Genomic DNA, 14,435 nt, shown 5'->3' on the forward strand with positions numbered 1-14,435 from the left:
TTGCCGGTCCCCCCAGCCCGGTATCCGGTGCCCGGTTCCCCTTGCCCGGTGCAGGGTGCCCGGTTCCCCCGGGCCGGTCCCCTGTCCCCCGTCCCCGCGCTCGCCGGCCCCGCTTCCTGCTCTCCCCAACGTTCCATTGTGCGGAGCTTCCATTGTGACGTCTCGGCCTCGGCTCGGCTTTGTCTGTCCATATATGGGCAGCTACGTCACGGAGCGCTCCCGCATAAAGGCCCCGCGGAGTCCCCGGCGGAGCAGTCGGGCGGCAGAGAAGGAACCGGCGAGCGGAGCGGGGCCGAGCGCGGGGGAAGCGGGGCCGGGGCCGGGAGCCGGCGAGAGAGAGAGAGAGAGAGAGAGAGAGGAGGGGTTAAATCCTCCCCCCCCCACCACCACCCCCCCAGCTTCTACAACCACATCTGCCAGCCAGATCGCCCCCTCCCCTCGAGGAAACACCACCAAGGGACCCACGGAGGACCGCGCCCCCCCCGCGCCCCCCCTCCTCCGCGGCCACCCCCAGCCCCCCCCCCGCCTCCTCCTCCTCCCCCCCGCCGCCCCCGCCCCAACTTTTCTTCTTGCATGATTTCCCTCGCACGGATTTGCCACTCGGATGTTGTTTCCTCGGGAGCCGAGCTCGGAGCCACGTTGAACCAGCCTTTTCCTCCAGTGCTATGACAGGCAAACTACTGGAGAAGCTGCCGGGGACCATGAACACTTTGATGAACCAATTGCCTGACAATCTGTACCCAGAGGAGATCCCCAACTCTTTGAATATCTTCTCCAGCACCAGCGACTCGGTGGCTCACTACAACCAGATGGCTGCAGGTAAAGCGGGAGGGAAGGAAAATGGGAAAAGGCAGGAGCAGGGGGGAGCCGGTGGGGCGAGGAGGAGGATGCTGTGGGTAGGGTGTCATGGAGCCTCGGAGGGAAGGGAAGAGCTGGGGCTGGGGAGCGTCCCCCCCCCGCACCCACCCACCCCTTTCCTCGCCGTGTCTCCGCGCGATCGCTGCAGGGCTCCGCCGAGCGCTGCCGCCGCCGAGCCGCCGCCGCAGGTACGGGGACGGCGGCCGGGCTCCGTGGGGAGGAGAGCCCGGGTGGAAAAGCCGGAGGGCCGAGGGGACGAGGGGAAGGCCGGGCACCCCCGTGTCGCGCAGGGGCCGCCCGCCCGCGCCGGGATCCGCGCGGGTGCGGAGGCGCCGCGGACGCGCGTGGCCGTGGCAGCCGCCCCCCCACACCCCGCAGCGGCGGCGGCGGCAGCGTGGGCTCCCCGGGACGCGGCGCCGACTTTCCCGGAGCGCGGGGCTGGGGAAACGGGGAGGGAGGGGGGGGACAGGAGAGAGGGAGGATCTGGTGGGGGGGCACAGGTGAGCGCCGAGGGCGGCGGGGGCGGGTGCTCCCCGCGTGTCCCCGCTCCCACGCGGAGCCCCGCCGGGCTAAACCCCCCCTCCCCATCCCCATCCCCATCCCCGTGTTTCTCCTCGCCGGGGCTCGGCGCAGGGAAGGCGGCGAGTTGGTAACGGCGTCGGCGGCCGCAGCCCCGGCTCCGCGGAGTGCCCAGCGCTGCCGGGCTGGACGGGGAGGAAGCCTACCTGTAGCCGCAGGTACCTCCTTCCTCCGGCGGCGCGGCGGTGGAGTGTCCCCCCCACCCACCCACCCACCCACCCCGGGCAGCTCCTCGCGGGGGCGGCGCGGGCGGCCCCGCATCGTCGGGACCCCCGGCAGGCAGCGCCGCATATGCGGGGTGGAAGCCGCGAGGGGAAGGGGGGGAGCGAGGCGTGGAGGAACTGGCGCATCCCCGCTCCCCGGAGCATCCCCCGGAGCATCCCCCGGTGCATCCCCGGGCCCTCCCGGCTTACCCTGCCCCGCTTCTCTCGCACTTTGCAGATAATGTTATGGACATTGGCTTAGCGAACGAAAAGGCCGGTCAGGAATTGTCCTCCTACTCGGGCACTTTTCAACCCGCCCCGGGCAACAAGACTGTCACCTACCTTGGGAAATTCGCTTTTGACTCGCCCTCCAACTGGTGCCAGGACAACATCATCAGCCTGATGAGCGCCGGCATCCTGGGGGTGCCGCCGTCCTCGGGCGCGCTCACCAGCACGCAGAGCTCGGCGGGCAGCATGGGGCCGCCGCAGGGCGAGGTGGACCAGATGTACCCCGCGCTGCCGCCCTACTCCTCCTGCAGTGACCTCTACCCAGAGCCCGTCTCGTTCCACGACCCCCAGAGCAACCCTGGCCTCACCTACTCCCCCCAGGATTACCAGGCGGCCAAGCCCGCCTTGGACAGCAACCTCTTCCCCATGATCCCAGACTATAACCTCTACCACCACCCCAATGACATGGGCACCATCACGGAGCACAAACCCTTCCAGAGCTTGGACCCCATCCGCGTCAACCCGCCCCCCATAACCCCGCTGGAGACCATCAAGGCCTTCAAGGACAAGCAGATCCACCCGGGTTTCGGGGGGCTGCCGCAGCCGCCCCTCACGCTCAAGCCCATCCGACCCCGCAAGTATCCCAACCGGCCCAGCAAGACGCCGCTGCACGAGCGGCCCCACGCCTGCCCGGCCGAGGGCTGCGACCGCCGCTTCTCCCGCTCCGACGAGCTCACCCGTCACCTCCGCATCCACACGGGCCACAAGCCCTTCCAGTGCCGCATCTGCATGCGGAGCTTCAGCCGCAGCGACCACCTCACCACCCACATCCGCACCCACACCGGCGAGAAGCCCTTCGCCTGCGAGTTCTGCGGCCGCAAGTTCGCCCGCTCCGACGAGCGCAAGCGGCACGCCAAGATCCACCTCAAGCAGAAGGAGAAGAAGGCCGAGAAGGGCTCGGGTGTGCAGCCCCCCGCCGCGCCCCCCGCCGCCACCGCCACCACCTCGCCCCCCGTCGCCCTCGCCCCCGCCGTCACCACGTGCGCTTGAGGGATTGTGGGGGGCGGCGCGGTGGCACCCCTTCTCCTCCCCTTGCCCTCGGCACCGCTCCGGGGGGAACCCCACGGTGTTCAGGATACCGGGGTTGTGCTGCGACGGGTCCGCTCTGCCCGCACCCGGATTGACCGGGTCCAGGCTGCCCGCACCTGGATCCTGCCTGCACTTGGATCGATGGGACCCGCACTGCCCGCACCCGGATTGCCCGGACTCGCGCTGCCCGCGCTGGGATTGCTCGCAGCACCTGGATCCCGGCTGCCTGCTCCTGCACCTTCCACATCCCGGCTGCTTCCACCTGCACCGCCCGGGCCGGGCCCCCGCACCTCCCGGATCCCGGCCGCCTGCTCCCGCACCTCCCGGATCCCGGCTGCCCGCACCCGCGCCGCCCGGGCCGGGCCGTCCGCACCCTCCTTGCCCGGCTCTCCCGGCTCCCTGCTCCCGCACCTGGATTACTCGCACCGCCCGGATCCCGGCTGGATTGCCCCATCCCGCCTCTCCCGCACCCCACGGCCCTCACCCGGCACCTCCCGGCTCCATCCCGCCCGCACCCGCCGGCCCGGCTCCGGGCTGCCCGGGCGGCCCACCCGGGAATGATCCCGGCTGACCTGGATCCCGGGGCTCGGTCCGACCCCCCCCCCTGCCGGGGCTGGCGGCTCCAGGATCGGCCCCCCCCGGTCCCGTCCTGCCCGGCTCCCCCGGGGCTGGGCGCTCCAGGATCCGTGAGGGGATGGATGGATGGATGGATGGATGGATGGATGGATGGATGGATGGATGGATGGATGGATGGATGGATGGATGGACGGAGCTGATCTGGCTCCTCTCCTCGCTGGGCCTGGAGCCCCCGTTGCTCCCCCCGGCCCCGTGTCCCCCCCGTGTCCCCAAGCACCGGCTCCCCGTGTTGGAGGTAAGAGGGCTCAGCCCCCGAGCCAGGCTGGGGGGGCGGGGGCGGCTCTGCGGGTCCCCCCAACTCCGGGGGGCGGCGGGGAGCGATGTCCCGGCAGCAGCTTTTGGGTTTGTTTTCTTATTTTTGTTTTCTTTTCCTTTTTATTTTTTTTTCTTTGTTTTCAGCAGAAGGGAAATTCTTTACAGAAATACAGGGAAAAAAAAAAAAGCACCCCAGTATTTTGCTGAATACTTTTTATAATGTGAGATTTTTTATTTTATTTTATTTGGTCACTTTAAAACAACCACCCAACTATGGAGGAGAAAAATCAATTAGTCCTCTATTTTATTATATTTTTTTTTTTTCTTTCTCCTTCTGGTATGTGCATGTCATTGCATGACTGCTCTGATTTTTTCTTCTTTTGTTTTAATAAAACTGTGCTCAGACATTTAAGCTAAACTAAGCAAAAATAATAATGACTTAAAAACAAAAAAAAATCTTTGTTGCCAAAAGGTCGTGCTATCCAGGTTTGATGTCTGCATGTGAAAAAAAAAACCACAAAAAAACACATTAAAAACGTACAAAAAATAAAGAGAAGAGGAAGAATGCAGTCTAATTTATGTGAACTGAAAGGAACAAAAAAAAAAAAAACAAACCACAATCAGGTTTAACCACACAAACCTAAGGGAATGATATTTTTTGAGAGACTTTTGTATAAAGTTGAGTACTTAGAGAAAAAAAAATCATACCAGATGTAATATATTTTGTGGATGTTTTTATTTCTTGGATTTATAGTACCTTATACTAAGGTTAAAAAAAAAATATGCTTGATATTGTGAAAAGGTGATAATTTTCACACACATTTCATTTGCTCATTTGTCATGTTGTAATGCAAATATGATAGTTAATGCATACAGCATTTTTAAGGGAAAAAATCAGAAATATTGAACTGATGTATTGTTGTACCATTTGCACTGTGAGCAAATGCTAATGCAGTAAATATATTGTGTTTGCTGACAATCAAAATCTGTAGTAAATATCTTTATTTGCTTAAATTGATCTATATTGGTTTGGAAAGTAAAAAAACCAAGGTTTTAATGTGTAAGGGGAGTGTAAAAAGGGTTGAAATGTGCAGGGAAGTGGGTACGTTTCTCTTTACGGGCGACTTTGAAACCTGTCTGTACAGAATTTTTTTTCCTAGTGCTGTATTTCCTTAAATATTATTTTTTATATGATTTTTTTAAAAAAGTAACCCACTTTTTTTTCTCAGTCCCCCTCCCTCTGCTTCAGTTCTATCCGCAGGACGGCACAGCGAGACCCCGCTGGGTGACCCCGACGGCGACCGGCTCCATCCTCGCGTCCCGTCTTTCCCGGGATGGGGGGCACCAGACCGGGATGGGGAACCCCGCCAGGATGGGGGCACCTAACTGGGATGGGGGAACCCGACTGGGATGGGGGGCACCCCTCCAGGATGGTGGAACCCACGGCGATGGGGGCACCCGACCGGATGGGGGAACCGACCAGGATGGGGAAACTCAACCAGGATGGGGGACATCCCACTGGGATGGAGGCACCTGACTGGCATGGGGAGCACCCAACCGGGATGGGGGGAACCCAACCAGGATGGGGGAACCCAACCAGGATGGGGGAACCCAACCGGGACGGGGGAACCCAACCGGGATGGGGGAACCCCATGGGGACGGGGGGAACCCCACCAGGATGGGAGCACCCCACTGGGATGGGGATCCTCACCAGGATGGGGGCACCTAACCAGGATGGGGGACATCCCACTTGGATGGGGTCACCTGACTGGCATGGGGAGCACCCAACTGGGATGGGGGAACCCAACCAGGATGGGGGAACCCAACTGGATGGGGGGAACCCAACCAGGATGGGGGAACCCGACTGGGATGGGGCCACCAGACCGGGATGGGGGGAACCCACCTGGCATGGGGACACCCAACCAGCATGTGGGAACCCAATCAGCATGGGGGCACCCACCCTCTCCCCAAAACTCCGCCGTGTCCTTGCTTTGTCCTTGACCCCCCATCCTGTTTTTCCCTGCTCGTGCCGCCGCCGCCCTGACCCCGTCACCATTTTGCCGGCGGCTTCCGCGGCTGCCGGGATAACTTTGGGCCACCAAAGAGGATCCAAAGAGGATCGCGCCGCTTCAGCCGGTAATGCCCCCGCGCCCTTCGCCCGCCAAATCGCCCCGGGGACAGCGCCTGCAGGGGATTTTTTTCCCAGCCTGGATCGCTCGGGATAAAAATAAATCGCTGGGTTTCAGCGCTGGCGCTCGCACGGGCACGAGGAACGAGTGGGAGAAGGAGTTTGGAGGCGCTTGCATGTTTGGAGTGGTGGCGTGTCATGGTTGGATCCTTCCCCAGGTTTGGGATGGAGCCGGAATTTCGGAGTTGGGATTGTGCTGGAGGATCCCAGACCGGGGTCTGGGGGTCCCTTGGTGCGCGCGGGTCCAGCACTGCGTGACCGGTTGAGTGTCCCACAAGTGTCCCCTTCCCAAGGCCTTGCTGGCAGTGCTGGTGGCTGGCAGTGGCACCGTGGTCTTTCCTGGTGTTCCCAGGGTATGAAAGTGTTGGCAATGTTGTCAGATTTTCTGCTTTTTGATTTGGATCTGCAGCCAGGCCTGGAAAAGCTGCTGCTCTGACCATTCCAGGGGGTTTGTTGAGCTCCGTGGCTTGGAAAGGCTTTAATTTTGGGGAAAATCCAGGCTCTGATGGTGACTCGGGGCACAGCTGGCCCAGACAGGGATGGCATCTCGTGGTGTTGAGGACTTGGCTTTGGTGCTGCACCAGGTCTCTGTGTTAATTCTTGGAGTGTTTGGTGGCCACGTGAGGCTGGATTGGGATGAGCTGGGATTGTCCTTCCCTGTGTGCTCTGGAGGTCCTGCAGCCAGCAGGACCTGCGGGATGGTTTGGAAGCCATTGGTATCCCCGTGGTGTCCCCATGTGTGGCTCAAGTGGGCAGGAACCAGAGCTGCCACACACAGGGAGAGCCACCACGGCCCCAGCATCACCTGAGGGTGCTGTGCTGGTGCTGGTGCTGCTGGAGGTGCTCATCTCCACTGGTGGCTCATGCTGGAAAACACTGGAGATCCTGGGAACTGCCCCAGTGAGGAGCCACCCAATGTTCCACCAACGCTTTGGGCTCCTTCTGTGGGTGAGGAGGAGGGAAGGAGCCCAGCAGGCCCTGGGGACCCTCTCTGGCAGCCAGGCCTGGGCATCCCACTGGGCAGGACCCGCCTGGCACGGAGCAGGAAGGTGAGGAGCACCCTTGGGTGGCAAAGCGCGGGGAGTGCGTGCAGCACCTTGCACGAAAAATGTTGGTTGCTACGGAAACACGGCACTTTCCATCCCCGTTCTGGGCTATCTGTGTTCTGGGGAGGAGGGAAGGGCTTCCAGTCACGTACCAGCTCCACACAACTTGCTGCCTTTGCCTCCTCAACGGGAGCGGCGGGGTCCTGAGGAGGCCACCAACACCTCGCTCCTCCCTGCTGAGGGTCTTCGGGGCTTTGCAGGATGTGGTTGGATCCAAGAGCTCTCCACGGGATGGGATCTCCTGCTCAGGAGGAGCACCAAGAGCTGGGACCCCTTCCCTGGGGTCGGGAGTGATGAGGACCCACTGCCAGAAGCTCCTGGTTTGCAGCTGGAGTACAGATGTTGGTGGGATCCTTCCCTGATCTTCTCACCTCTGGCTCAGCTTCTGCCACTGCCTGGCAGGAGACATCACCCACAGAAGGCCTGGATGGTTCTGGATCATCTGACCTCATCTCTCACCCCGTGGGACCGTGTGGATCCATCCCCATCCCCTCTGGAGGAAGGGGCCAGACTCATCCTCCTGGGACAGGGGGACAAACAGCAGAGCCTCCACAGAAGGTGCTCCCCAAGTCCTGTGGCCTTCAGGATGACAGACCCAGGCTCGTCCCAGCTCAGTTTTGTCCCATCCCCAGTGACAGTGAAGGGCACCACAGTGGGGACAGGCCCAGGAGCAACAACCTGGCCCAGCTGGCAGCAAAACCTTCCTGGCCCCAGCCTTCCTCTTCCTCTTCCTCATCCTCTTCATCACCTGGATGGGGATGTGGGGACCCTCGGCTGCCTCCCCTCGGGGTTTGCTCTGACACCCACCAGCACCCCAAAACCCATCCCTTCCCCTCATGCCCCTTCCCAGCGTCCCCTCTGCACCCACCCTAGCACAAATTGGGACACTGGTGGCGGTTGCCACCCTGGCACTGGTGGCCCCCCCGGATCTGCCTCCCCTGCTCCTTTTGGGCTAATCCCTGTCCTCAGCGGTGTTGGTAACACCTTCCCAGTTTAGCATCATCCTCCCTGCCTGTAATTACCGTGCTGTTTACCTCCACCTGCTAATTGATAAAGCCACCCCTGGCGCCCGGCCCGGGGCCGCCGCCCCGTGCGCTGGCATGTGGCTGCTGTCACCAGCCCGGTGCCACCAGGGCTGTTCCCACCCCCGGATGGCACCCTGGGGCTCCAGGGGCACCCCGACCTTGGGGGGCTCTGCTGGATCCTGGGCTCACGGATGGAGCTGGCTGATGGGTCAGTGTTGAGGGCACGGTGGGTTTTTGGCCACCAAAAGGACTTTGCTGTCCATCCCACCCCTGTCCAGCCTCATCAAGTTGGGTTTGGGGTGTTTCTGCCCAAAATTGAGAGCTCCTGCTTTTCCAAAGGTGATGCACATCCCTTGGATTTCCCTGACTAGGGGAGTCCTGCTCCTCCCCCTGCCCTCACGCACCCCGGGGTGTCCCTGGGCACCCCCTGCCCACACTCATCCTGGGAATCCCTTCCCTGTGCCCTCGCCCACCCCAGGGAATAACCCTGGGCACCCCCTGCCCACACTCATCCTGGGAATCCCTTCCCTGTGCCCTCGCCCACCCCAGGGAATAACCCTGGGCACCCTCTCCATGCCCTTATCCAGCTCAGGATGCTGCCAGGCAGTTCCTGACCCTCGCCCACCCCAGGAATGCTCCTGGGCCTCCCCTCCCTGTGCCACTGCCCACTCCAGGCTGTTCCTGGGCATTCCATGCTCCTGCCCTCACCCACTTCTAGGGTGCTCCTGGGCATTCCGTCTCTGTGCCCTTGCCCATCCTGGAGTTGAGCCAGGCAATTCTTTCTTGCCTATCCCAGGACTGATCCGGGCAATTCCTTCTTGCCCACCCCTTGCGTGATCCACGAAATTCCTTCTTGCCTATCCTGGGGCTGATCCATTAAATTCCTTCTCCTTGCCCACCCTGGGGTTGATCCAGGCAATTCCTTCTTGCCCATCCCAGGGATAATCCAGGCAATTCCTTCTCCTTGCCCATCCTGGGGCTGATCCATTAAATTCCTTCTCCTTGCCCACCCCAGGGTTGATCCAGGCTATTCCTTCTTGCCCACCTCAGGGATGATCCATGAAATTCCTTCTCCTTGCCCACCCAGAGGTGATCCAGGCAATTCCTTCTCACCCGTCCCAGGGCTGATCCAGGCAGTTCCTTCTCCTGGCCCACCCTGGGGACACTCCACAGATCCCAGCGCTTTATCTCCACCCACTCCCGCCCCATTTCCAGCCCTTTTCACCGAAACCGGGCGAATTTCGAGGTTTTTTCCCCGCGCGCCTTCCCCGTGACGTCACGCTCCCCCCGCCACGTGACGTCACGCCCCCGCCGCGTGGCGTCACCGCGGCGCGCGGCCCCGGGCCTGAGCGCTGCCGGAAGGGGCGGGGCCAAAAGCGGCGGCACTTCCGGGAGCGGCGCGGGGCGGAGGGGGAACATGAGCTGGTGAGTGCGGGGGGACCCCGGGGCACCGGGAGCGGGTCAGGGAGGAGGAACCGGGACCAGCAGGGCAGGGCGGAAGAACGGGAACGCCGGGACCGGGACTGGGACAGGGCGGAGGAACCGGAACCCGGAGCGGGACAGGGCGGGGGAACGGGAGCGCCGGCACCGGGACTGGGTCAGGGCGGAGGAACTGGAACCGGGAGCGGGGCAGGCGGGGGAACGGGAACGCCGGGACCGGGACTGGGTCAGGGCGGAGGAACCGGGACCTGGAGCCGTGCAGGGTGGGGAAACGGGAACGCCGGGACCGGAACCGGGGCAGGGCGGAGGAATCGGAACCGCTGGCACGGGTCCGCCCGGTCCCGGCTCCTCACCTTGGGCGCTGCGGGTGAGGAGGAGCCGGGGACAGGCCCGGAGCGGCCCCGGTGCTGAGCGGCCTTGGCCCGGTGGGAGCCCCGGTGGAGGCCCTGGAGCGGAGCCGGTGTGTTCATAGTGCTGACCGGGCTTGGCCGGGTGCCGGCCCCGGAGTGGGTCCCGGTGCTGGCCGGGCTTGGCCCCACTGCTGGGCCTGGTGGGGTCCCCAGTGCTGGCCAGGTTTGTCCCAGTCCTGGCCAGGTTTGTCCTGGTGCTGGCCCTGGTGGGATCCCCAGTCCTGGCCAGGTTTGTCCTGGTGCTGGCCCTGGTGGGATCCCCAGTCCTGGCCAGGTTTGTCCCGGTGCTGGCCCTGGTGGAGTCCCTAGTGCTGACCAGGTTTGCCCCAGTCCTGGCCAAGTTTGTCTCTGTCCTGGCCAGGTTTATCCTGCTGCTGGTCCTGCTGGGGTCCCCAGTCCTGGCCAGGTTTGCCCCAGTCCTGGCCAAGTTTGTCCCAGTCCTGGCCAGGTTTGTCCTGGTGGGGTCCCCAGTCCTGGCCAGGCTTGTCCCTGCTGTCCCTGTAGTCACCCCCACAGGTGTGCACCCCTCACACCCCTCACCTGTGCCCCCCACATCACCCCCTGACCCCTTGCCACTGTTCCCTCTCCTCCCTGCCCCTGCCCAGGAGCTGCTGCAGGTACATGGAGGGTCCCCCACTGTCCCCATTGCCTCTGAAATGCTGAAAAAACACCTTCAACTCCATGAAAGCAAAGCTTTTTCCTTTAAAAAAAAGAGGAAAGAAGAATTCCCATGTGTTTGAATCAAACTGATGCGGGCTGAGTTTGGACACACTGGTGCTTATTTAATTGAATTGTATTAGAAATCAATAATATTAGAAATTAATCTGGACTGCTGTGTGTGATTTCTCATCCTGGGCAGTTCTGGAGATCGAGTGCTGTTGTGGGAGGCAAAGGATGGGATGGATCAAGAGCTGAAAGGGCTTTTCCTTGCCTGCCAGGTTGAGTTCCACGGTGACAATGGAAAATTTTTTGGGTTGGGAGCTGTGGAAGTTGTGGTTTGGAAATGTACTGCGAGTATGTAATGAGGCACACACAGGTACTGATTAAAACTGGGCATTTGGGCTAAAAATACACATTTATCCACTGGAATGGCTTTGGACTCATCTCAGAACAGCAACAATTATGGACAGTGTTGGCTAACGAGGTTTTGGAGCCAACTTTTCCCAGGGAATCTGAGGGAAGGGACTCTGGAAGGGACCCTCTGGTCCAGGAGGAGCTTCAGAGCCAAAATGTGAGGAATAAATCATCCCTTCACGTATTGGATGAGGAATAATTTGGGTGCAGGGTATCCACACTTCCCAGTGTCCATCCATCCCCAGGGACTGTCCCTTGTCACCACAACACACGTGGCTTTTTCTGGGACCCCTTTCTCTGGGAGTTTGGGTGTTTTCACCTCTTTCTGGGGAGGAATCCAAGGTTGTTGTCTCCCAGTTTTCAGCTTCCTTTTTCTACCTCTGTTGAGGTCGGGATTGAAGGTACTTGAGATGATAATTTAGACTCAGATGTTTATTATTTCTTATCAGTTACAGTCTCACAGCAGTGAGTTTTGTAGTCTTTCATTAACAAGGCACAGAATGGTTAACTATCTCTTGGTACAAGGTCTTGTAATCCTAAACTATCCAACTAAGAAATTACACCTAAATTATTTTCACTTTTAACCCAATAACTCATCGCTTGAAGTCCACACTTTGGACTTTTCTGTTCAGTTACAAAATACCACCCAAACCCATGAAGAAGAAGGTAAAGAAGAACAACCTGTCTCCACCCTAAAACCTCCATCTTGCTTCATATTTATTCCTATATTCTAAAACCCCAAACTGTTCAGTTTTCCACCCTGTGATGTCACACACTTCTAACTCCACACCTGTAATCCCAGTGCTATCAGTCATTTTTGGAAGCCCTTTCCACAGCCTCAGGTCAAACGCAGTGCTCTCCTGGGAGTCAAAGTCTGTCTGTACAGAAAGTCTGAAATTCTCAGCATCCAGCACTCCCAACAGTTGCCTGGCAAGTGGAGGTTTGGAATATAGTTATATCCCAAATAGTTATATAGTTATATTCCAATATAGTTATATTCCAGATAGTTATATAGTTATATCCCAGATAGTTATGTAGTTATATTCCAATATAGTTATATCCCAAATAGTTATATATAGTTATATTCCAATATAGTTATATTCCAGATAGTTATATAGTTATATTCCAATATAGTTATATCCCAAATAGTTATATATAGTTATATTCCAGATAGTTATATAGTTATATCCCAAATAGTTATATATAGTTATATTCCAGATAGTTAACCATTTTGTGCCTTGTTAATGAAAGACTGCAAAAGCCTTCTCGCAGCCTCAGGTCAAATGCAGCACTCTCCTGGGAGTCACAGTCTGTGTGTACAGAAAGTCTGAAATTCTCAGCATCCAGAACTCCAAGAGTTGCCTGGCGAGCGGGGGGAACTCCGGGGGAATTCTGAGTCTCTTTCTTCTCTGGCCACGTCACCCTCGGGAGCGCGGCTGACGCACGAGGGGCTCGGAGCCCGCGGGCTCCAGCGTGGCCGCACAATCGCCCTCAGTGCAGCCTTGGGTGTGTGCCCTCAGTTCAGCCTTGGGTGTGTGTGTGTGCCCTCAGTGCAGCCTTGGGTGTGTGTGTGCCCTCAGTGCAGCCCTGTGTGTGTGTGTGCCCTCAGTCCAGCCCTGAGTGTGTGTGTGCCCTCAGTCCAGCCCTGAGTGTGTGCCCCCAGTCCAGCCTTGGGTGTGTGTGTGCCCTCAGTCCAGCCCCGTGTGTGTGTGTGCCCTCAGTCCGCCCTGTGTGTGTGTGTGTGCCCTCAGTGCAGCCTGGGTGTGTGTGTGTGCCCTCAGTCCAGCCATGACCATGTGCCCTCAGTCCTGCTCTGTGTGTGTGTCCTCATTCCGGCTGCTCCCTCCCGGTTGCTCCTTCCCGGGCTCCCTCCCGGCATCAATTGGGGCATCAATCGGGCCATTCATGGGTGCAGGCCCGGCGTGACGTCCGTGGCAGCGCTGACACACGTGGGTCGTGCCCCGCTGCTGAAATGTCACAGTTCCGGCCCTGGCATTGCTCCGGGGAGGGAGAGCTTTGTTCCAGCCCTGGCTGCTGTGGGATGTGTTGGATTATGCATGCATTCACTCTGTGAACTTTCTATCGAGCTTTAAAAATGCTCTACAAATTCATTTCCCTTAGGGAAGAAGGGACTTTGCTCAGCTTCCATGTGCGTCTCTCTGGCGTTGGGCACCGTCAGTCCTGGGTTGATCCCTCTTTTTCCAGGGTTTAGATGCTGCAGCTGAGGAAGAGGATGGAGCTTTGTCCTCAGCTTTGTCTTGCAGAGCTGGAGGTGGCACAAACTGCCACCATTTGGGCTTGGGCACTCATATCCTTAATTTTTTTGTGAGGGAAATTCCCACAGATTTGAGGACTGTTGGCAGGTTGGTGCTCTGTTGAGTGGTGTAAAGTTAATCCTGGGCCATCCCTCGGTCCTTGTGAGTTCTCTGTGCTGAATGAGGGCTGGGAATGCTCCCTGGAACACAGGAATTCTACCAGGAACATGGGGATCGCTCCTGGAACACAGGGAATGCACCTTGGAACATGGGGATCACTCCTGGAACATGGGCATCACTCCTGGAACACAGAGAATTTTCCCTGGAACCCAGGGAATGCTCTCAGGAACACAGGGAATGCTCCCTGGAACACAGGGAATTCTACCAGGAACATGGGGATCACTCCTGGAACACAGGGAATGCTCCTTGGAACATGGGGATCACTCCTGGAACGTGGGGATCACTCCTGGAACACAGAGAATTTTCCCTGGAACCCAGGGAATGCTCTCAGGAACACAGAATACTCTCAGGAGCACAGGGAATGCTCCCTGCAAACAGGGAATGCTCCCTGAAACATGGGGAATGCTCCCTGAAACATGGGGAATGCTCCCTGGAACACAGAGAATGCTCCCAAGAACACAGGGATCATTCCCAGGAACACAGGGATCATTCCCAGGAACACAGGGATCACTCCCAGGAACACAGGGATCACTCCCAAGAGCCCAGTGATGACCCTTGTACCAACACAGGAAAGCTGTTCCAGAGGGCTCCTGCTGCTGACAGAGCCTGGATTAACCCCCCCAAATTCCCAATTCCTGCACCCAGGCAGTGAGGCAGCTCTGCCTTTCTAGCCTTGCATGGACAGCTGGGATGTTTTTCAATCTCAGCTGAACTCCATGGCTTCCTTTAGGCTTTGGATTGGGGCATCCTCATCCCCCTCTTCCTCATGTGCAATCCAGTGATTCCCTTGGCCATCCCTCCTTCAAAGAATAAAGGGAGTGGAGTGCTGGATTTTACTGCCCTGAGTGCCCCATTTTTGATTTATGAAGTGTTTCTTAAGGTTCCTGAGACTGCATCACACCAAACCTC

The 14,435-nt window shown here is 59.0% G+C and overlaps 2 protein-coding genes and 1 long non-coding RNA gene across 5 annotated transcripts in view; all 3 read left to right on the top strand.

The window, feature by feature from the left end:
- The first annotated feature begins 309 nt into the window (after positions 1-309).
- Positions 310-4,833, top strand: EGR3 (early growth response 3). 2 transcript variants are annotated; one of them, XM_036396708.2, is made up of 2 exons: positions 310-819; positions 1,879-4,833. In XM_036396708.2, the coding sequence occupies exons 1-2, from the start codon at positions 666-668 to the stop codon at positions 2,916-2,918; spliced, it is 1,194 nt and encodes a 397-aa protein (XP_036252601.1). In that variant the 5' UTR covers positions 310-665; the 3' UTR covers positions 2,919-4,833. The 2 variants fall into 2 exon arrangements, with proteins under 2 accessions (XP_036252601.1, XP_036252602.1); XM_036396709.1 differs by lacking the exon at positions 310-819 and adding an exon at positions 1,490-1,595.
- A 902-nt stretch (positions 4,834-5,735) lies between these two features.
- BIN3 (bridging integrator 3) overlaps positions 5,736-14,435 on the top strand; it is a 47,871-nt gene continuing 39,171 nt past the window's right edge. The window contains exon 1 of one of the 2 annotated variants that reach the window (XM_054517506.1): positions 5,736-9,592. In XM_054517506.1, coding sequence (XP_054373481.1) covers positions 9,585-9,592 — 8 coding nt within the window. In that variant the 5' untranslated portion in view covers positions 5,736-9,584. The remainder of the gene's footprint in view (positions 9,593-14,435) is intronic. The other variant, XM_036396672.2, reaches the window with a different exon arrangement.
- On the top strand, positions 9,761-10,846 carry LOC129046959 (uncharacterized). Its single transcript, XR_008508870.1, has 2 exons — positions 9,761-10,423; positions 10,499-10,846. It is a non-coding gene; the product is annotated as an uncharacterized LOC129046959 (long non-coding RNA).

This window comes from Molothrus ater, chromosome 28 (assembly GCF_012460135.2).
Source record: "Molothrus ater isolate BHLD 08-10-18 breed brown headed cowbird chromosome 28, BPBGC_Mater_1.1, whole genome shotgun sequence".
NCBI lineage: Eukaryota > Metazoa > Chordata > Aves > Passeriformes > Icteridae > Molothrus > Molothrus ater.